General features: G+C 32.6%; 2 protein-coding genes across 2 annotated transcripts; one reads left to right on the forward strand and one right to left on the reverse strand.

Moving 5' to 3' along the window:
- Window positions 1–3,927: 3,927 nt before the first annotated feature.
- Window positions 3,928–5,982, reverse strand: LOC132758046 (uncharacterized). The gene is made up of 3 exons (XM_060749562.1): window positions 5,822–5,982; window positions 4,872–4,981; window positions 3,928–4,268 (listed from the first exon to the last, which is right to left on the reverse strand). Exons 1-3 carry the CDS (start codon window positions 5,934–5,936, stop codon window positions 4,185–4,187), a joined length of 309 nt encoding a protein of 102 aa, XP_060605545.1. The 5' UTR covers window positions 5,937–5,982; the 3' UTR covers window positions 3,928–4,184.
- A 9,798-nt stretch (window positions 5,983–15,780) lies between these two features.
- Window positions 15,781–17,139, forward strand: LOC132758044 (uncharacterized). Its single transcript, XM_060749560.1, has one exon. It carries the CDS (start codon window positions 15,781–15,783, stop codon window positions 17,137–17,139), a length of 1,359 nt encoding a protein of 452 aa, XP_060605543.1.
- Window positions 17,140–22,025: the final 4,886 nt, after the last annotated feature.

The following is a 22,025-nucleotide window of genomic DNA, read 5'->3' on the forward strand; positions in this document are numbered from 1 at the left end:
GTTTTCCCGACAGGTTGGTTGTTTTTTTTTGGGATTTTAAAGGGATTTAGTTTGTAAAATTTGTGAATTTTTAAACCGACGGGGTTGGTTGTGTTTTTTGGAAAATATTACGGCCCTACTTGTATATTGTACTTTTTTTTACCGACGGGTTTTGGTTGTTGGGGTTTGGAAAATTAATTACGGACAAAGTTGATATTGGGGACATTTTTTTTACCGACGGTTTGGGTTGGGGTTTTTTGGGAATTTTAAACGGACTAGCTTGTATATTGTGCATTTTTTAACCGAACAGGTTGGTTGTGTGTTTGGAATATTACGGACTGTTTTGTATTTTCCGACATTTTTTTTAACCGGACGGGGTTGGTTTGTGTTTTTGGGGGGAATATTACCGGACTAGTTTGGGTATATTCGCCTGTTCCCAAACAGGTTGGTTGGGGTTTTTGGGAAAAATATTACGGATAGCTTGTATTTTTCTGACATTTTTCTATCAAAAGGTTTTTGGGTTTTTTTTGGTTGTTGTTTGGAAAAATTACGGATTAGCTTGTATTTTGTGTCATTTTTTAACCGACGGGTTTGGGTTTTGTGTTTTTGGAATATTACGGACTCTTATATTTACATGTTCTCCCGACTTTTTTGGTTTTGTGTTTTTGGGAATTTTACGGACTACTTGTATTTTTAAACATTTTTAAAACCCGACGGGTTTTGGTTGTGTGTTTGGAATATTACGGATTTAGCTTGTAAAATTGGGTTGACATGTTCAAACCCGCCCCAGGGTTTGGTTGTGTGTTTGGGGGTTTTAAACGGGACTAGCTTGTATATTGTGACATTTTTTTCCGACGGGTTTTGTTGTGTTTTGGGATATTACGGAACTAGCTTGTTTTTATTGTGACATTTTTTTACCAAAAGGGGTTGGTTTTTGGGGGTTTTTGGGAAAAATTTTTAAGGGGACTAGTTTTGTTTTTATTCGGACATTTTTTACCCGACGGGTTTGGGTTTTGGTTTTGTTTGGGGGAATATTCCCGGACTAGCTTTAAACCCATGGGGGAACCTGGGGAGATACTTGAAATCTAAATTTCCATTTTTGCAATCCCTATCGAAATTTTTCCCCCCCCGGCCAACATTTTGTGTCTACTGATTTTCTGGGGGCAGAGTTGGGAGAAAGGGCCCGTGATGATTGGAAGTATGCTAATTGGGGGGCGTCGGGTTTGATGGGACAATATTCACTCTTTGTATTTTTCCAAATTTTTTACAAGTCCAAATAACCCCTGGCAATATTTTGATTGTCCAAGTTATAAGAATCTATATGAAAGCAAAAAATTTGCAATTTCAAAACAACAACAAAGTTTCGAAAAAATCTTTTTGGTAACAGTAAATGCTATAAAGAATCCTTTAAGTTACCAAATAATGTGTTGTGTTGAATCCATCTATGCCAAGTGGCTAGGTCTTATGTAAAAGTTGCATCATTTTTTTATAAGAAAACATAAATTATTTACAATGCCCGTTGAAAGTCTTTTTGAGAAAAGAGAAAAAAAAATGAAACATAAACCAAAATTTCTGTTGAAAAAATTGAGTATTGATCAGATTAATTAAATGGTGTTTTAATAAATTCCGAGATAGTTTCAAATGTCCGTGGACGTTTTTATACGTTTGTACAGTTTTACCTTTAACATTATTAATATTGGGCTGTTTTCAGTATCGAAATATTATTACATAAAACAAGTATTTATGCAATTATTATATCTTTTATACATACATTAAACAGATAAAACCAGTAGTGACAACAGTTCTTGCGTTGATAGGTAAAATGGGATTATCAGCAGGATTTTCTAAACCGTGTATATATTCCTCTTCTAAATTTTTTCCCCAAGTTTAAAGGGAACGCGGGGTTATGGGGGAAAAGTTTTTTGGTAGGGGCTCTTTAATAGGAGGCCTGGTTGCCCGTTTTTGGGCAGTTTTGGGGAAACGGTTACTTTTTTTTTTGTTCCCGTTGCTTTTTTGGTTAAAGTGAAATTTTTTTTAAATATTTTGTCAACAAAGCGGGCAAAAGTTTTCTACGAGCAAAGTGTGTTATTTTGGTTTTTTTAAAATTAATTTTTTTTGGGGGGCAAAAATTTTGGGCTTTTTAAATGGGAAAGTCGTTTTTTCCCAGATTTTTAACAATATAGTTTTTACTAGTTTATATAAAGAATAAATGTATACATATAACTCTATCTCAAATTTTATTTGTAGCCAGACGTTATGTTTTTGGGTTTAATTGATTTTAATAACCAAAGGTGATTAATTTAAAAGGGGGCTTTACCGTGTATTAATTTTCCCATACGCTTTTTTTTCAAATTCCCGGATGGGTTTGGGGTTTGGGGGGGGCAATTTTGGTTTTCCCTTTTAACCAAAACTTTTTTTTTTGGCAGTTTGCCCATTGTGGGCCCGGTATACCCAGAAATATTTCTGCAAAAAACACTAAACGTTTCCCTTTCCAAAAACAATAGAAGTTTGGGAAAAAATTTTGGGAAAAAAGTATGAACTGATTTAATATATTATCCCATGTATTTTAAAATTTTACAGTAGAAATTATTAAGTTTTGGGTTTCCTTTTTAAAGGTGGGTAAAACTTTTTTATTTTTAATAAATTTTTAAAACGGGTTAAAAAAGCAAATTTTTTTCCTTTGAAAATAAGTAAAAAGGGAAACCCAAAAACTTTAAAATTAATGTATTATTTTTAAATTTTTAAGGGCCAAAAATTTAGTGTAAATTAATATTCAGTTTTTTCTGTAAGCTACAGTGGAAAAATTTAAAACTAACTTGAAAAAATACGGACGTGTATTGCATATCTTATCACGAAAATACATAAAATTTTTTCATGAAAACTTGACAGTTTTAAAAGATAAACGAAATAGAGGTTTTCCTTAACTTTCTATTACCAGGATAGATTAGTCGGCGGACAAGTATAAATAATATTTTGGTTCCATATATGTTTTCTGAAAAGTGTAAGAAAATTTTCTTCAACCTTGTTTTGCTTAAACTGATTGCATGTTTCAAAGTTTTATGTTACAGACGCTAAAATATGAACTTTTTGGACCTTTAGAGGTTAGAAGGTAACAGAGAAAAAATAAATCTTAAGTTTACCAGTAACTTAAATTTAAAACTATCCTTAAATATATCAAAAATTGCATTGAGCCTGGAAACATAATAAATACAAATAAGTCACTTTGTTTTATTTTCCAGGAACAACGATATACGGGTCTATCAATATTGAAAAGATGGTTGAAATATTACAATAGAGAAAACTGCTTGTACATCCAAACTTTAGAGAAACTTCAAACAAAACAATATTTCCTGTGCTTTGAATAACACAGAACTTCATTTTCATTGACGATTTTTTAATGATAATGTTTGTGTGTTTCATGAAAAACATAAAAATAGATATTTTATGGTTCAGTTTATTTTAGACATTTACAAAAGCATATTTTGCAACATATTATATAGTTGTGTGTAATAATTGTTGAGTAGGAAAGCGTTTTCAGCGTAATCACGTTGTTACTTTTAAACATATTATTATAGTTGTGTGTAATAATTGTTGAGTATAGGAAAGCGTTTTCAGCGTAATCACGTTGTTACTTTTAAACATATTATTATAGTTGTGTGTAATAATTGTTGAGTAGGAAAGCGTTTCCAGCGTAATCACGTTGTTACTTTTAAACATATTATTATAGTTGTGTGTAATAATTGTTGAGTAGGAAAGCGTTTCCAGCGAAATCACGTTGTTACTTTTAAACATATTATTATAGTTGTGTGTAATAATTGTTGAGTAGGAAAGCGTTTCCAGCGAAATCACGTTGTTACTTTTAAACATATTATTATAGTTGTGTGTAATAATAGTCGAGTAGGAAAGCGTTTCCAGCGAAATCACGTTGTTACTTTGACTTTGACTCCCATAAACTAAGTTTAATTACAATTATATCAAGTAGGTTTTCAGTTACTGAGTGATTGACCTTTGCTCATGAGTGAATATATCATGCAACAATTTCTTGCTTTAGTCTGTACAAAGATAACCAAACGCAAGTAACCGGATCTTTTATGTTTTTTAATTATGTTGTTGTTTTTATGTCCTTAATGTCTGAAAAATAGCTAATGATGTTTGAAAAATGTCCATTGTTTAATTAGTTGTCTATAAACATGGCAATAATGATTTTAATACTTGTAGCTCCATCTTCTTTTCGGTGTAATGTTCAATGTTGCTGGTGTAAAGGCTTGGACGCTCTGCAATGCCTTCGCCTACAGTTATATAAGTTTTATCATATTAATTAGCTAATATAAATAAATAAGACAGACGACAAAGATTCAAATTATAAAACAAATATAAGAACCTAAACAAACAGAAATGTAAGTGGCGTTTTTAAGACAATTTAAACAAATTTGTTTGTCATTATATTGATAGTTATCTATCAGTCGCAAGTAGTGATTATGTGCTCTAGAAATTCATAAAGAACAGAATATGTATGAGGATCCAGTATTTAACTACCGGACAAACTGAAAGATCTAATAAAATAATCTACTTGATTAAAAAATATATACTGTATAGTTGCGAATCATTTTTGTTTTTGTTTTGTTGGTGGAGTGCCCCTTTGTAGATTATTTCAGGCACAAACGTGCACATGAGTAGAACCACCAACGTTTCGAAAGCAAGACGGCTGCCAGCAGCGATGAGGGGCAAGTGGTTTGAAGTCAACGACTTTAACCACTTGGCCACGGACGCCCAAGTAACAATCTAGGATTTATTTTACTTCTATGTCTGAACTGATTAATTGTAAATTAATGTAAATACTAATTGACGTAATGCTTGATTTTGCAGAAAAAGTTTTCATCATAAAAATATACCGGTGAAAATTTCCTCGGTTGTCTGTCCCTAGAACTCCAGTCTGATGCTTTCCTGCTCTTCACGATGATATAGATTATTACAATTATTACACCAAGTGTACATAGTCCACCTATAACAAGACAATAATTTAACGATACAAATAGCGAACCTATAAAATATTACTTACGTTTAAAAAAAAGACATTTCATTATCGTTAAAACACAAATTATTAGTGTACGAAATTTTTTTAAAATAAATCTTGGTGGGCTATACATATGTGTTTACCTCTTAATTATGTAGGTGAGGCAGATATTTTTTAATAATATGATAGGCATAGGTACTATCTGATTTAAATTAATTAGCGTGAACATTTATCTGCATTTACCATTCAATTTCTGATTGTTTAAAGTTATTCTTTATATCTGTATCTAGAACAAGGATAAAAATAGGAATTTCTTGTTTTGTATCATCTAAGTAGTGACATTTTATTTTTATAGCTAGGTCTTTAGTTTATATACAGAATTTATTTTAGTCCGACTTGTATGGAAGCTATAGGCTTATAGATATCGAATCCGTACCCGGAACCAATCAGTACTGTGTAATGGTTTGAGTACCAACTCATCAATGTTACAGATTGTTTCTTGTTTTAAGATATAAATTTTTGTTTGTTTCTCAAATAGGTGTCGCTTAATAAAAGACTTAATTATTTTCGAAAACTCCAAGTGAGAAATATTCAAATTTAAATTATTATCTGATATGTTGTATGCGCACATGATCAGTGTTTCACTTATAAATTATAAGTGCTTATAATGCAATACCAGAACTGGTTTTTTCCTATGTTCTTAATTTGATTGTTATAACAATCACATAAATAAGTACTAGTAAGTTGTTTTATTACATGGTGTTCCTATGTAATCATATACAACTACAGCAAGCATTTTATTCTAGTGAAAAATTAAAGTTTATTTACCAAGAGCTATCGCTGCATAAGCAGCAGGAGATATGAGGCAATCTGATTGGTCACCACAAGGGTCATACTCGCTACAGCTCAGTGAGTGGAATATACAACGTTTGTTGGCACACATGTATTCATAAGAATGACAAAGCCCTGCAAATGTAATCACATCATTTACTGCACTTATGAATGAATGAATGGATGGATGGATGGATGGATGGATGCACACAAGAAAAGTGAAATGAGCCGCGTCAAGACAAAACTAACATAGGGCGTTGGCGACCAACATGGTTCTACACCAGCCTGCGCATCCGCGCAGTCTGATCAGGATCCATGCTGTTCGCCATCAGTTTCTCTACTTGTTATAGGGTTGGTAAGCGAACAGCATGGATCCTGATCAGACTGCGCGGATGCGCAGGCTGGTGTGGATCCATGCGGGTCGCAAACCCATTATGTTGGTTTTGTCATGTCACGGCTCAAATATAAAATTCAAGGAAAGTTGAATATAGAAGACAAAATTGTTGAGTATAGCAGAAACGAACAATTGAATATAGAAGACAAGAATATATTATTTTGTAATAAACGTATGATTCTAATAGACAGTTAATACAGTGCCACGTGTTTTGGCTTTTAGACACAAATGAACAAACTAGGGAGTCACAGCCATAGGTTGCCCGACCATGAGAAATTTAGACATTTTGAAAAGAATGTCTAAGTGTTTTGGAATACAATACTTAAATAATGCTAATAATTAAACATTCTAATAACATTGTCATTGACTAAGGTCATAGCAAAGCTAAGAGCCAAAGATGAAACATGTGTTCTGTAACAGCTAGTGGCACTATTTAGAAAATGATGATAACATTTACCTGTGTGAAATGCTGTGAATATAAGCGACCAGTTTCTTCTTTGAGTTTTGATGGAAACTTGATTTTAAGAAACCTCGTAAGAAGTGACGAAAGATTGGGTTTTTGAGGGCTATTTCATTTATTTCTATACCTAGACAAACACATAAGATACATGTACAAGGTAAATTGTAAATCGAAATTAATTTTATAGATATAACAAAGAAAGAATCGATCTCATAAATGTTATATTCGTTTATAGAATAAAACTGCCATCCATATTTTGGTTATTTTAATAAATAAAAAAACCTTATTAATTTGTCTACAAACTGTTTTCAAACTGATGATTATGAAGACGTACAAGGAAATCTTACTTTCATTTAGATGAACATCATCATAGACAGTTAATATTAAGATGGTTTTGTTATGTATTGACGTGTGTTGTTCTTCCCTTTCATCCACAATAACACGTGCCATTATTCTCAGAGATTCTAAATTGCTCGGATAGTCGGCGTAAATGGTCAATCAAACTCTTTACATGTTGAGTTAACAACAGCGTCCTCGGTTTTTATAAACAATCTGTCCAGCAAATATCCAGTCATTGTACATAGATATAGTGCTATAACAAGTGTCGTCCTGCTGCTGTTCCTTCGTAAATGTCTGTAACGGAATCTGTAAAGAAAATCAGTGTAATAAAATCAGCGTAATAAACTGAACCTATTGCAAATTTGAAAGCAAAATACATGTACATAATTTGTACAGTACAGTAGAACAGTTCAGAAAAAAGTACAGACAGATCTATCTAAATGTTTAAAAATTTTAGGAAGCACGATTTTATTTAGTACAATTTCATATACAAAAAAGCATATTACTGTAAAGCAGCACGCCTCCAGATTATGCAAATTTGTCATAAAAATGTGAAAAACAATATTTAAAAGAAAATTACTTTGAAAAAAGATAAGACAGTTATTAGATATATATAAATATTGCAAAATCAGTCATTAATTCGAACATAAACATGTAAATTTTTTAATGTACTTTAACCTTGAATCTTTTTACTTTCCTTAAAATATTAGTACATTTTTTCTCAAGTTTGACTTTTCTTGAAATTTTTTGGCTCATCTGGAGGCATGTTGCTTTAAAAAAGAGGGACCGATTTAAAAGCACGAATATGACAGCTCACTTACGGATATAAATATCTACGTCAAATCAAACTAAAAAGAAAAACATGTTGACACAAAACTTACAAGTGCGGAATTCGTCACTCCTATGACAGAGAAAATTAGAAAAATTTTAATCACTAACATAATAAATACAGACATCTTAGTTCATCAAAAGAGAACGGTTTATTCCATTTTCAGTAGAAGAACATGGACTTTCTTTATTCCTCTAGATATAATAATATCATGTTAATTACACAAATTGGAATTATTTATGCGCGGACGATATTTGTTTACTTTAGATATTGGTAGTATTAACAAGCTTTGGAAGATAAATGACAGGTGCAGTAGAATTATCTTTTAAGTCTAACAATACTTTTATCTTTATAGTTAGTCCTTGTTTCTTGTCCGACACGGGAGTTGGTTAGTATATTTTCCTCTAAATACATCAAAGATGTCCACTGTCTGGGTGAAGTACTCGATAACAACAACAACAACAACAGCAATAAATAATAATAATAATATAATGTGATAATAACAATTATAATGCAACAAAAACAACAACATTAGAACAACCAATACAATAATAATAATTTAATAATGATAAATGTTAATAATTATTTGTTCTTTGATAATGAAATAAAAATAGAACGTCACGATCAACCAATGAAAATCGACGTTGAAACGTTTCTGACGTTCATATTTGACGTTGTTTCTATGTTATTTGCGGCATTGTTCACAACAGCAATCTAAAGCTTTAAATATATATTGTTAGTTTTCATTAGTTTATATTATTACAAGAAAATAATTAAAGTATGGGTACTTGTCTAGGAACACGTAAACCAAAGCGGAACTCTGTGTGTCCTCCTTTCACGACAGATCGCCGCGACAGAAAAGCACCAGAAGATATGATGAGGGATCTCGAAGAGGGTAATGGTTTATTGAAAATAAAATCTTGCTAAAAAGAAAGTCAAAAAATGTAAGATAAACATAAGGTATATACTATATATCTACAGTTGTAAATGCATGCAACATCAAATCAATTTGCTTTTTGAGAGTTTAATTAAGATACATTTTTTCTAAAATATCTATAAGTACATCGTATTTTATTTTTCAATATTAACCATTTTGGTTTTTCTTGATTTTACAACGTTACCTGGGAAAAGTAACATTTCAACAAATAATATCCTAAGTTTTGTTGTGTGATTGATCAAGTTGGTCAAATATGCAAACTGAATAGCCCTGTTGCAAATGTTTGGCTGCTAAATAAATTCCGATAATTATTATTTAACAGCAAAATGTCGAGGATTCCAAACTTGCGTCAGCTGGTGTCTCATTTTCGTCGATTTCAAAGATGGAGATACGACCAGAATGCCATCTAGGCTGGCAGACCGGCTTAATGGAACTGACCAAACAAACTTTAGGATAATAATGAGGTAATTGACTGTAGTGTCTAAATATAACCAGATCTTTAACAAAACAGACCCGAAGGATAGTTTAATAGGTTTAATTTTTACTGTAAAACTGTTTTATAAGAACTGACTCTACAATTATTAGAGGCCATATGCATACATTAAACTGAGAAAGTAGGTATTATCATAACTTGAGAGTAAAGCATATTACTTTGAAGACTTAAAGCGAGTTCTTTCTATGTACGGAAACCTACATAACGTTTTCATAATGAGGGACAATGGGGGTTGAGGAATTTAAACTACGGGAAGGTCGAATAAATTACAATGAATGGAAAAAAATCAGTTATATAATAGGCATGTATTAAAATATTGGTAACACCCTGCTTGAAATTTACTAGAAGTTTACTCATGAATAGATTTTAATTTGAGTATTAATGTACCACTTTCCAGATCCATCTACACATCTGAGGAAAAAGAGATTTTGGCCGAGCTTCTTCGTAAAGACATTTTTACGTGAGAAAGAGAGAAAGGCAGCTTGGCCTCTCTGGAGCTAAAAATTCTAATCAGGTTACAAATAATTTATCTTCTATTTTCTGTGCACGTGAAATAGCGTGGTAATTTATATGAATTACCAAGGTTTACAGAATCTCATTAAAAGCATACATGCATTCATTGAGTATTAAATTTTTATCGGTTTCTCACAACAACAAAAATTTATATAAAGTCGGAGCGTAAAAAGTTCAAAATAACTTTATATGTATGTAGAATATAAGCAATAAATTTAACAGTTGGTAATATACTTAACATGTTTTTTTCCAGTTGGGGGGGTTCCACGACTTAAATGCTGATTAACTGCATCGCAATTATCACCACGCCCTCTCTTCTTAACCTTTTGTTTCTGTTGCTTCGGGTTTTTTTTGTTGTTGTTTGCTATGAGTTGTTTAATAAAAGTGTGTTTAATGGAAGCAGTTCATTTCAAGTTTTATTTTTATTTCCAATCTATATTCCATGAATATCAATTTTATTAACTGAACAATATCTAGTACATGAAGGACGTGGCCTGCATCGTACATTGTTTTTGGTAGGTTTGTTTCTGTCGGTGTTTATCCAGTAACGCCGGAATGTTAAATTTAAACGCACCATTCCTGCAAAAGTCAGGCAGAATGGTGCAAATATTATAAATGGCGGATACTTGACAGGATTTTCCAACGTGGTAATTAAACTGGTCATTATATTCTTTATTTAACCAATGTGAAAAAAAGGGATCGAATAGCCGCATACGGCTGCGAAGACATTATAACTTTATCCCTTCCACGAAATTGCTTACTTTAAGATCGTTCTACTACTAGAGATATAGCAATAATTTAACAAAGCTCTTAGATATTAAGAAATTGCTATGTATATGATAAACGGTTCAAACCCCATTGTTTCCCTGAGTAAGAAATTGTTCACGCATTGCTTCATACTCACTTCAACAAAGATTTATATTACGAAGCTTAAAGCTACGGATTCGGTGTCTATATTTTCTAAATGAATTCTGTATAAATGAATTAAAGTTTTTCCCCCAAAAAAATATTTTTGAAAAGTGCTTTATACTTGCCGATTAATGGCGTTAAAACCGTGTTATAATTCAGTACCATATATGAAAAAAATCACATTTTTCGGCGTTACGCGAAGCACATATTCATGAACTTGGGCGATACTTCATGAAAAATGGCTTGAACCTATATTTTTATCAGCGTATTTTCATTTTTTTACGTCAACAGAAGTTAATTTAATGTCATTTGCATACCAAAATCGAAATTATATGCGTATTATATGAATTGTTGTACTGATAAGAGCCGACAAAAAAGTTAAATTCACGTTCAAAACAGTGGTCCAACGCCATTATTTTCAGGAATGATCTTTGAAAAGTAGGCAATTTTTGTGGAAATAATCTTGGAGGGATAAAGTATAATGTCTTCGCAGCCGTTTGCGGCTAGTCCTTTTTTCAAATTGGTTAAATAAAGAATATATTGGCCAGTTTACTTACTGCGTTGGAAATCCTGCCAGGTTCCGCCATTTATTGCACAAATTCTGGGTTACTTTTCCAGCGTTACACCGTGCATATCCAGTATACATTCAGTTAGAGCTGACATATTAGAGGATTGTCATGTTGCTTATCCAGTGACTATGTGTTTCAATAAAGAAATGGACACAATGGTTGTAATATGTGGTGAAACACCAGTGAAGATAAAAATATTTAAATTTGAGTAAGAATTTCTTTTTTAAGTAGTAATACAGAAAAGTTTTCAAGTGGCTTCATAAAAGTAGCAATGATATATATAGTGAATTTTGCTTTACCTATTGAACAAAATGTTATTATACCTTTTGAGATGTCTTGAATTGGAATACATGTATCATTAATTTATGATGACTAAAGCGTCGTGTAATACATTTTATAAACATTTTTTCTAAAATAACGCATGTACACATTCAATATATACCTTTAGTTAATAAATCAAAAGACAATAGTCTGAAATGATTTTTTTTAAGTTTGAAATTTGTTACAGAATATTTTTTCTTTTTCTCGGTTATATTTCCAAACAGCTGTTTATATAGTACGGTGGCACAAAGGTACGGTGGCACAAAGGTGACATGTGTGTGTTTTTATTTATCTCGTGGCCACGAGATACTATGTCGTGGCCACGAGTTACTAAGTCGTGGCCACGAGATTGCTAACTCTTGGCCACGAGATACTATGTTGTGGCCACGAGTTACTAAGTCGTGCCATGGCCACGAGATAGCTAAGTCGTCGCCACGAGATACTAAGTCGTGGCCATAAGATAGCTAAGTCGTGGCCACGAGATACTATGTTAATACTATATTAATCTTGAAAATACTGAAGATATTCACTTTGAACTTGTCTTTAAGATCATATTAGAAAAGTCACCTTCCAAGGCCCATCAGACATTAATTTTGACTATGGCTCTTTGTTGGGCAAGTATGTGATCGAATTGGTCAGTTTGTACGTACGCCTGTTAACCTTGTTTATACGATACAAGATACAAGAAACTTTATTTTAAGGCGGTTTACATATTACAAGAAACATTAGCTTATAAGCTATTTACCGACAATAACATGAGAAGGAATAGATTCCTGGTTTATTTTATTTGTAAGGGACATTGCCCATGGACAGTAAAATAGTTTATCTGGTAAAATCCTTGTCTGATTGAATAATTTAGAAGTTAATGTAACCCAGATAGATCATTGCACTGATCAGTAGATGACATCTAATAATTTCGAGGTCATTGTGTCAAAAATCAGGGTCACAGTGACGCTAAATGTAAAATTATTGACAAGTCAATAAGTTGTATAAATGGTACTTTTTACAGGCTGGTGAAGAAGGGAACATTCTTTTGTACTATGAACATGTCTAGTTAATTAGGGAAATTCACATAAATGGTGTAATCTGATTTGGTTATTTATCTCGTGGCCACGACTTAGCTATCTCGTGGCCACGACTTAGCTATCTCGTGGCCACGACTTTAATAACTCGTGGCCACGACACTGTATTAGTGGCCAAGGACTAAGTAAACTCGTGGCTTTCCACGAACCATAAAATCTCGTGGGCCCAAGAGATAAATAAAAAACACACACATGACACTTTGTGCCACCGTAATATAGGGCCTAAACCTGTCAAAAATATTTATGACTAATAAAGTAATAATATTAACGTCACGATATATTATCCAATGAAAAGCAACGTTATGAACGTGCAGCATTATAATGTATATCGGAGATGTCTTACTGTCTGGTGCTGTAACTCGATAACAACAACAATAAAACTTACTAATAATAATAATAAAATAATTAATAATAATAAATTATTATATATTATTTATTATATAATATAACAATAAATAAAAAAAAATAAATGTTAATAATTATCGCCTAATTTGATTATGGGAAAATGAAAATAGACGTATTGATCAACAATGAAAATATTACGTTTCTTGAGCGTTCATAATTGACGTTTTTTTCTATGTTATTTGCCGCTTGTTTAGCAGCGGCAATCTAAAAGCTTAGTTTCCATTTAGTTCTAATATTAATGACCCAAGAAAAATTTTAAAGTCATGGGTACTTGTCTAGGAAAACGTAAACCAAAGCAAAAGCGGAACTCTGTGTGCATCCGCTTCCTTCACGACATATCACCGCAGACAGAAAGGCACCCAAAAAAATGAAAAAGAGGGGGCCGAAGAAGGTAAGGGTTTTTATTAAAAAAAGAAAAACCCGCTTTTTAAAAAAATTTTTAAAAGTCCCGAAAAAAAAAGTAAAAAAATAAACCCCTAGGGATATTAAATCTACTTTTTTTTTAAATGCAAACAACTTTCCCCCAAAACGGCCTTTTTGGGGGCCCTTTTTTAAAAAGTTTTTTTTTTTTGGGTAAAACCTTTTTTTTTTTTTAAAATTTTCCAAAAAATCATTTTTTCCCCTAAGTATATTTATTTTTTATTTTAATATTTAAAATTTTCCCCGGGGATTTTTTTGGGTTTTTTTCGAAACCGGGAAAACCTTTGGAAAAATAAATTCCCAAAAATAAACCTTAAACCAAGGGGGTGTTGAAAAAATTTGGGCCCAAATTTCAAACCCGAAAATCCCCCCGATTTCCAAAATGTTTTTTCCTTTTTAAAAAAAATTTCCCATTTAAATTTAAATTTTAAAAAAGCAAAATTTTCGGGGGAAATTTCCAAAACCCTTTCGTTTAAAAACTTTTTTGGGGTTCCCCTTTGGTTCCCCTCGATTTTTTAAAAAAATGGGGATAAAGACCCAGAAAAAGCATCTAGGCTGGCAAAAACCGACTTAAGGAATGAAAAAACAAACCGAAAGGAAAAAATAAAAGGGGGTAAAAAAAACTGTAAATTGGGGGTTCCCCCAATTTTAACCCGACCCCTTTAAAAACAAAGAACCCCAAGGGTGTTTAAAAAGGTTTAAAATTTTTAAATTTTAAAAAAATTGGGTTTTTAAAAAAGAACTTTAAATCCCAAAAATTTAAAATTTGAGGGGGCCCTAAAGATACATTAAAACTTAGAAATGGGGGGGTTTTTTCCCTAAAATAAATTAAAAAATATTTCTTTGGGGCGGGCCTTAAATTTGAAATTTTCCCAAAGTTTCCCGGAAAAATAACATAAAAGGTTTTTTTTTTTAAAGAGGGGGAAAAGGGGGGTTTTTAAAGGAAAATTTTTTAAAATAAAGGGAAAGGGCCCCAAAAAAAATTAAAAAATGAAGGGAAAAAAAAACAGGTTTTTATAAAAGGGTTGTATTAAAAAAATTTTGGGACACCCCGCCCTGAAAAATTTTCTGGAAAATTTAAATCCAAAGAAAAAGAAATTTTTTTTTTTTGGAAAATAATTTAAATGTTTCCATTTCCCCCGGGCCAAAACTTTCACAAACTGGAAAAGGAAAAAAAAGAAATTTTTGCCGACTTCTTCGTAACGAACCCTTTTTTTCGTGAGAAAAAAGAGGGGAAGGCAGCCTTGGGGCCCCCTCTTTGGGGCCCCAAAATTCCCAAAACAGGTACAAAAATTAAAGGTTTTGTGCCTTTTAAATGTTTGAAATTTCTTTTGTTTATTCTTTTAAAAACCCACCAAAATTTTCAAAAATTTTTTCAAAAAACATACAAGCCCTGGAGTTTTAAAAAATTTTTATATTTCCCATATTTTTTTAAAATAAAGTCCCAAAAACGTAAAATTTTAATAAATTTTTTAAAATGTATTTTTAATAAAAGCAATAAAAATTAACAAAATTTTGGAAAAATACTTTTCAGTACATTTTTTATTTTCCAGGTTCTCCACGACTTAAATGCTGATTAACTGCATCGCATTATCACCACGCCTCTCTTCTTAACCTTTTGTTTCTGTTGCTTCGGGCTTTCTTGTTGTTGTTTGCTATCAGTTGTTTAATAAAAGTTTGTTAATGAAAGCAATTCATTTCTAGTTTTATTTTATTTCCAATATTTTTCCATGAATATCAATTTAGTAAGTGAACAATATACTAGTACATGAAGTACGTACGTGGCCTGCATCGTACGTTGTTTTTGGTGGAATTGTTTCTGTCATTCTCGTGTTCAGCCAAGCTTTTTTATTGTTTGCATATAGGATTAAGCTTTCTTGAAATACAGAATATACTAGCATTATATAAAAGCCTACTTAAGTATTTGGTTGCTCACGATTCGTGGTTGGCTGAGTCTTAAAAATATGGCGGGAAATGCCGATGACAAACTAACACAGTTCTTTCCCTTTCATCCGATGTAGATAAAATTATGATTGGAAATATATGATACACCACAGTTTTAATGACATTCAATTTAAGCCGTGAATACACATGGGAGTTTCGGTACTGTGTTTTACATACTTTCTGTCTGGAATGTGTAAGATTACAGAAAAGCAGGATACACAATGCAAGGTTTATTTTGTCATGTTTGTAGGGCAGACACGAAAACCGATTACGGAAACGTTACACAAAGCTGGAGGATTTTGCAATAAACATTGATCACGATTTTGAAAAACAAATTAACAATGAATCCGAAGGGAAACGACTGTGAACCCTGTTTAAGGGAAGGAATCAATATTGAAGCTACTGTGTACTGCTTGGATTGTTCGGAAATACTATGTGAAGATTGTAAAAGACACCATAAGAAAAGTAAATTATTGTTAAATCATAAATTGATAGACACAAGTGATGAACTAGCGGGCAAGATTGATTTCACTGACTTGGAGTATTTAGCAAACTTATCCAAATGTCCAATCCATAGTACTGAAGGAGTGAAATATCTTTGTAAAAATCATGATCAACTGTGCTGTAATGAATGCGCGATTGTTAATCATAGAAAATGTGAAGATATGGAATCACTGGCTGGTGAAATAAAAGTAAATCAGGAAGAGAGCAAAGAATCTACTATTGCAAAAAGACTTGAAACTGTCGATAGTTATGTTGAAAAGCTCATTAAACACGAGAGTACATATGTAGTAAACATTGGTATGAAAGAAAATGAAGAGAAGGCCTGCTTGAAAGATCTTAAAGCAAAACTAGATGCCGCCTATAATAAACTTGAGACACGAATCATGTTTGGATGGTCAGAAAAGCAACGAGCACTTTCAAAATCTAGTTCCCTACAGAAAGAATCTGCTGAAAATCTGAGAGACGAGATTAGACAGTGTGGACAAAAAATTAAGAAAGCAAGGGAATTTGGAATAGAAACCAATTTATTTCTTCTTGAAAGAGAAATGGCAAAAAAAGTACCCGAATATGAGGAAAATTTTACCGCGCTTCGACAGCACTCAAGCAAAATATTAATCACTCTTTCAGAAGCAAGTCCACTACAAGAATCATTAACAAATATTGAAGATATTTATCATGTAGAAGAACTGAAGGTTGAGCCACTTTTGCCTTCATTTAAAACTACTAAAGATTTCAAGAAAAGGACGTTGGCTTTAGAACATGAGGTTATGTTGAATGTGGATTTGCCTTACTTTTGCCTTTGGATTGGAAATTACATTGTACTATCATATAGTAAATCATCTAAGTTAGAAGCTTATAAAGCAGGTGATGGTTCACTTTTAACAACATACCACTGGTGCTCTTCGCCAACATCAGTAACAGCAACTGAGAATGATGAGTTTGCTGTTGCCTCGTCATCATCAAACAAAATAAATATAATGAAGATTAAACAAAGTCAGATAATCTTTTTGAGAAAATTAGCATGTCCAAATCTTGATCTGATAGCTTATGATGAAAAGAACAAACATCTTTTGTCATTGTGTTGGTCAGGAACGGTGATAAGAATGATAACACTTGATGGTAGATACGTTGGCTTCATCGACTTGATCGGTATCGTACAATCCCCCTTGTTCATCTACCCTCAACTTTCATGTTGATTCTCAGTCTGGACATATCTTTATTTCATCGCAAAACAGTTGTACATTGCTTTGCATTGATATGTCTGGAAGTATTATATTCAAAACATGAAATTGGGACACCATGTCAGCTATTACAGACTCCCAGGGGAAATGTTTATATTGTAAGTTGCAGCGGAATCGTATTCAACAACTTACTCCTAATGGACAACCAATTAGATCAGACATATTAGGGGATTGCAATGTTGCTTATCCAGTGACTATGTGTTTCAATAAAGAAATAGACAAAATGGTTGTAATATGTGGTGAAACACCAGTGATGATGAAAATATTCAAATTTGAATAAGAATTCTTTTTAAGTATGTTACGAGCCAGGCGTAACGAGAAAGAAAAGCCAGCAACAAACTTGTAACAATAACAAATTTATTACAGAAAAATTATTAAAGAAAAATAAAATAACAAATTATCTTTACAAATACCTGAAGTCCAAATAAAAATTACAAATGTCTAGTCTGATCCTGGAATGATCCTTTTTCAATAGCACAGTTAAATCCAAGTTAAATCCAAGAACACTTTAGAATAAATTCCCACAATAAAATCCACAAGAATAATTAATAATCCAAGCTCCAATAAATCACTTAATTTCCAAATTGAATAATACTCCAAAATATATGATGACTTAAAAGATCACTGATGACTAAAAAGGTAACTGATGACTTAAAGATAAGATTAATGAAAAATGTCTCCTTATATATATTAACTAAGAAGTTTCCAGAAAGTCTATTATGTTCTCAAGTAATCATAATCTAGCAACTTCAACAATAAAGATCATTCCAGAAGTTTCTATCTAAATATAATGCATGAGTTTTCTACAACAGTTAAGAACCTTCTAGTACATACATGTAGTTTATGTTCTAAAAAATAGAACAATGATAATATTTGAAATACCAACTGGTCAGATATAAATTATATACATGTAATATGTTGCATACATAACACTTCCCCTCTTCAAGAAAAAGAAATATGAATGAAAATGAATATTTCTTTTACATAAATTCAAACAATGTAACTAACAAATAACATAGGAGAAATGTTAAACAATTTTATACATTCATATATATGTGTATTACAAACAATAGCAAAACAACAACAAAAAAATAACCAATCATATCATATAAATGTTAAATTTAAAATACTGCAAATAACAGTTTTTAGACACGTGAAAGTGATCAGGGATCAAATTATCTTTCCCTTTAATGTGTCTAATGTCAAGACTATATTCTTGCAAAAATAAGCTCCACCTCAACAACCTTTGATTTTTGTTTTTAAGTTTATGCAAGAAAGTGAGGGGATTGTGATCACTAAAGACAACAACAGGCAACTTTTGAAGAAGTTAGATAAACTTCAAAAATGCTGAATAGCAAGAATAAGAAGCAAGGCACTCTTTCTCTATAGTAGAGTAATTTTTCTGATGTTCATTAAACTTTTTAGAAAAGTAACAAACAGGATGGTCGACACCATTGTTGTCTTCTTGGATCAATACACTTCCAGCACCTATGTCACTAGCATCTACAGCTAACTTAAAGTTTTTATTAAAATCTGGTGCCAAGAGAACTGGTGCACTCTTAAGTATGGCTTTAAGGCTGCCAAATGCCATTTGACACTTGTCATTCCAAATGAATTTGTTTCTTTTTCTTTTAGCAAATTTGTCAATGGTTCTGCAATAACCGAAAAATTATTACAAAATTTACGATAATACCCTGCCATACCAAGAAAATCGCATCAGTTGTCTTTTACAAGTAGGCACAGGAAATTCAGAGATAGCTTTGACCTTAGCTTCTATTGGTTTAACTTTACCCTGTCCCACTACATGTCCTAAAAATGTTAAAAATTGCATGACAAAATTCACTTTTTTGCAAGATTAACTGTCAATTTAGCATCACTAAGTCGGTCGAAGAATGCTCTTATTGTTTTGAGATGTTCCTCCCATTCATCAGAGTAGATGATTGCGTCATCAATGTAAGCGTCACATCCGTGTAGCCCAGATATTACCATGTTAATAAGTCTCTGAAAAGTTGCTGGTGAGTTTTTCATACCAAATGGCATGACTTTATATTGATATAAGCCGTCTGGTGTTACAAAGGCTGATATTTCTTTAGCTCTATCAGTAAGTGGAACTTGCCAGAATCCTTTTAGAAGATCAAACTTTGTTACATACTTTGCTTTTCCAATTTTGTCAATACAGTCATCAATTCTTGGTATAGGAAATGAATCAGTTTTTTGTTACAGAGTTCACTTTACGATAATCTGTACACATTCTATATGTTCCATTTGATTTTGGTACAAGAATACATGGAGAGCTGTAATTGCTTTGACTTGGTTCAATAAAGTCATTATCCAATAAATACTGAACTTCTTGTCTTAGGTACTTTTTGTTTTACAGGATTTGTTCTATATGGATGCTGTTTTATTGGTTCAGAGTTTTCAAGAATGACGTCATGATGTATTTTGTCAGTTCGTGTGGGAATATCAGGAAATAAGTGTTCATATTCATAAATAAGCTGTTTCAGTTCATCTCGTTTCGACGGTTCTAAGTGAGCAAGTTTTTCATCCAGATATTTCAGAATATCAGAGTTTTCAAGCTTTGCTGAACCAGGATCAGACTTTTCAAAATTTTCACACCTATTAGATTCAATTGAACATTGATTTTGTGGAACAGAGTTTACAAAAGATATAGGTTTTACTAATTTTGCTATCTCTGTCAAAATATTCTTTTAACAATATTTATATGACACATTTGCTTTTGCTTTCGCCTCCCAGGAGTATTAATAATATAATTAAGGTCACTGACTTTTCTTTTCAATAGTATACGGACCAAAGTATCTTGCCTGTAAAGGTTTTCCAGGTATAGGTAAAAGAGCAAGTACTCTATCACCAGGGTTAAAACTTCTTTCATGAGCATTCTCATCATACCTTGATTTCATTTTTACTTTTGTTGATTTTTAAATTAAGTCTAGCTAACTCACATGCATTAGTCAACCTATTTCGAAAATCTGATACATACTGAAGCAAATTTAAAGATATGTCATCTTCAGACAGGAATTTCTCTTTTAGAAGTTTTAAGGGTCCTCGAACAGTGTGACCAATACTAATTCAAAAGGGCTGAAGCCAAGAGATTCTTGAACAGATTCTCTTACAGCAAATAACAATAAATGGATGCCTTCATCCCAGTCTTTTTCAGTGTCAAAAACAATATGACCTTATCATATTTTTTTCAGAGTCTGGTGAAATCTTTCTAAAGCACCTTGACTTTCAGGGTGATAGGCTGAAGACTTATATTGAGTAATTCCTAACTCATGCATGACCTGCTGGAAAATACCAGACATAAAATTTGACCCTTGATCAGACTGTACTGATTTAGGTAAACCAACAAATGTGAAAAATTTCACAAGAGCCTTGACAATAGTTTTGGCTTTAATATTTCTTAAAGGAATAGCTTCAGGAAGCGCGTAGAAGCACACATAATAGTTAATAAGTACTGAGAACCTGATTTAGTTTTTGGTAATGGACCTACACAGTCAATAATAACTCTACTAAAAGGTTCATCAAATGCAGGAATAGGCTGTAAATGAGCTTTAGGTATTGTCTGATTAGGTTTTCCAACCATCTGACAAGTATGACAAGATTTACAGTACCTAGATACATCTGCTTTAAGGCCAGGCCAATAAAAATAATTGAGAATTTTATGGTAGGTTTTATTAACACCTAAATGACCTGCCATGGGTGTTTCATGAGCCAAGTGTAATATTTCCTGGCGATAAGATTTAGGGACCACAATTTGGTGATTTACAGTCCACTCCTCTTCAGCAGGGACATCGGGCGGTCGCCATTTTCTCATTAAAATCCCATTCTTTTCATAATAACAAACAGGGACTTGTAAAGCTTCATCTTCACTAAAAGCCTTTTGAAAAAGGACTGAAATCTCAGGATCATTTTGTTGTTCCTGGATAAGCTGTGACCTTGACAGCGTGTCATGACCTTGATCTTTAGATCTTGGTGTAGAAAAGTCAGATATTGAAAAATCTGTCTGAGTTTCAGGCAGAGTAGGAGTAAGAGAAAAATTGATTTCATTATCAAAAGACTGACCTATAAAAGTATCAGCTAAGTCAATATCTGAACAATAATTATCTTCTTGAATGGCCTTCTTAGCCATAGCTCGAGTAACTGCACATGAAGGGTAAAGGTCAGGAATTTCCTGCTCAATGGGGTCAGATATCTGATCCACACAAGGAGTGTCAGTTACAAGTGGATTAACCACTACCTTATCTCCAGCTAAGTCATTACCTAGCAATAAATGAACACCTTTAAAGGGTAAGAAAGATCTTATACCTACAGCCACCGGCCCAGTTACCAAATCTGAGGACAAATAAATATTATGGAGAGGGACATTCGAAAAACCACACTCTACACCCTGAATAAGGACACTAGATCCAGAAGAAGATTTCTCAGAAAAAGGCAGTGTATCTGCTAAAATAAGAGATTGAGAAGCTCCTGTGTCTCTTAAAATCTTAATAGGAGTAGGTGGGCAAGTATCACCGATAAGTGACACGGAACCTTCCGAAAGGAATGGTTCATAAATCTCCATTATAGAATCAGACTTGGGTTCTTTGACCTTCAAAATTGCATTGTTATCAATACAAGACTGAGGTTCAGACCTTGAAGTGGTAAGACCTGTGGGTTTGGCCTCATCACGTTGCTGTTGCCTCCTTTTTAAGGTAAAGCAATCAGAAATAAGATGTCCAGTTTTCTTGCAATAATTGCATGTAGGACGAGATAAGGGATTATGACCTTTATGTTCATCAGATGACTTTGGTTTGGGAGTATTTGACTGACTAGATGAGCCAGAT

Source organism: Ruditapes philippinarum, unplaced genomic scaffold (genome assembly GCF_026571515.1).
Source record: "Ruditapes philippinarum isolate M1 unplaced genomic scaffold, ASM2657151v2 ctg7246_1_1_1_1, whole genome shotgun sequence".
Taxonomy (NCBI): Eukaryota; Metazoa; Mollusca; class Bivalvia; order Venerida; family Veneridae; genus Ruditapes; species Ruditapes philippinarum.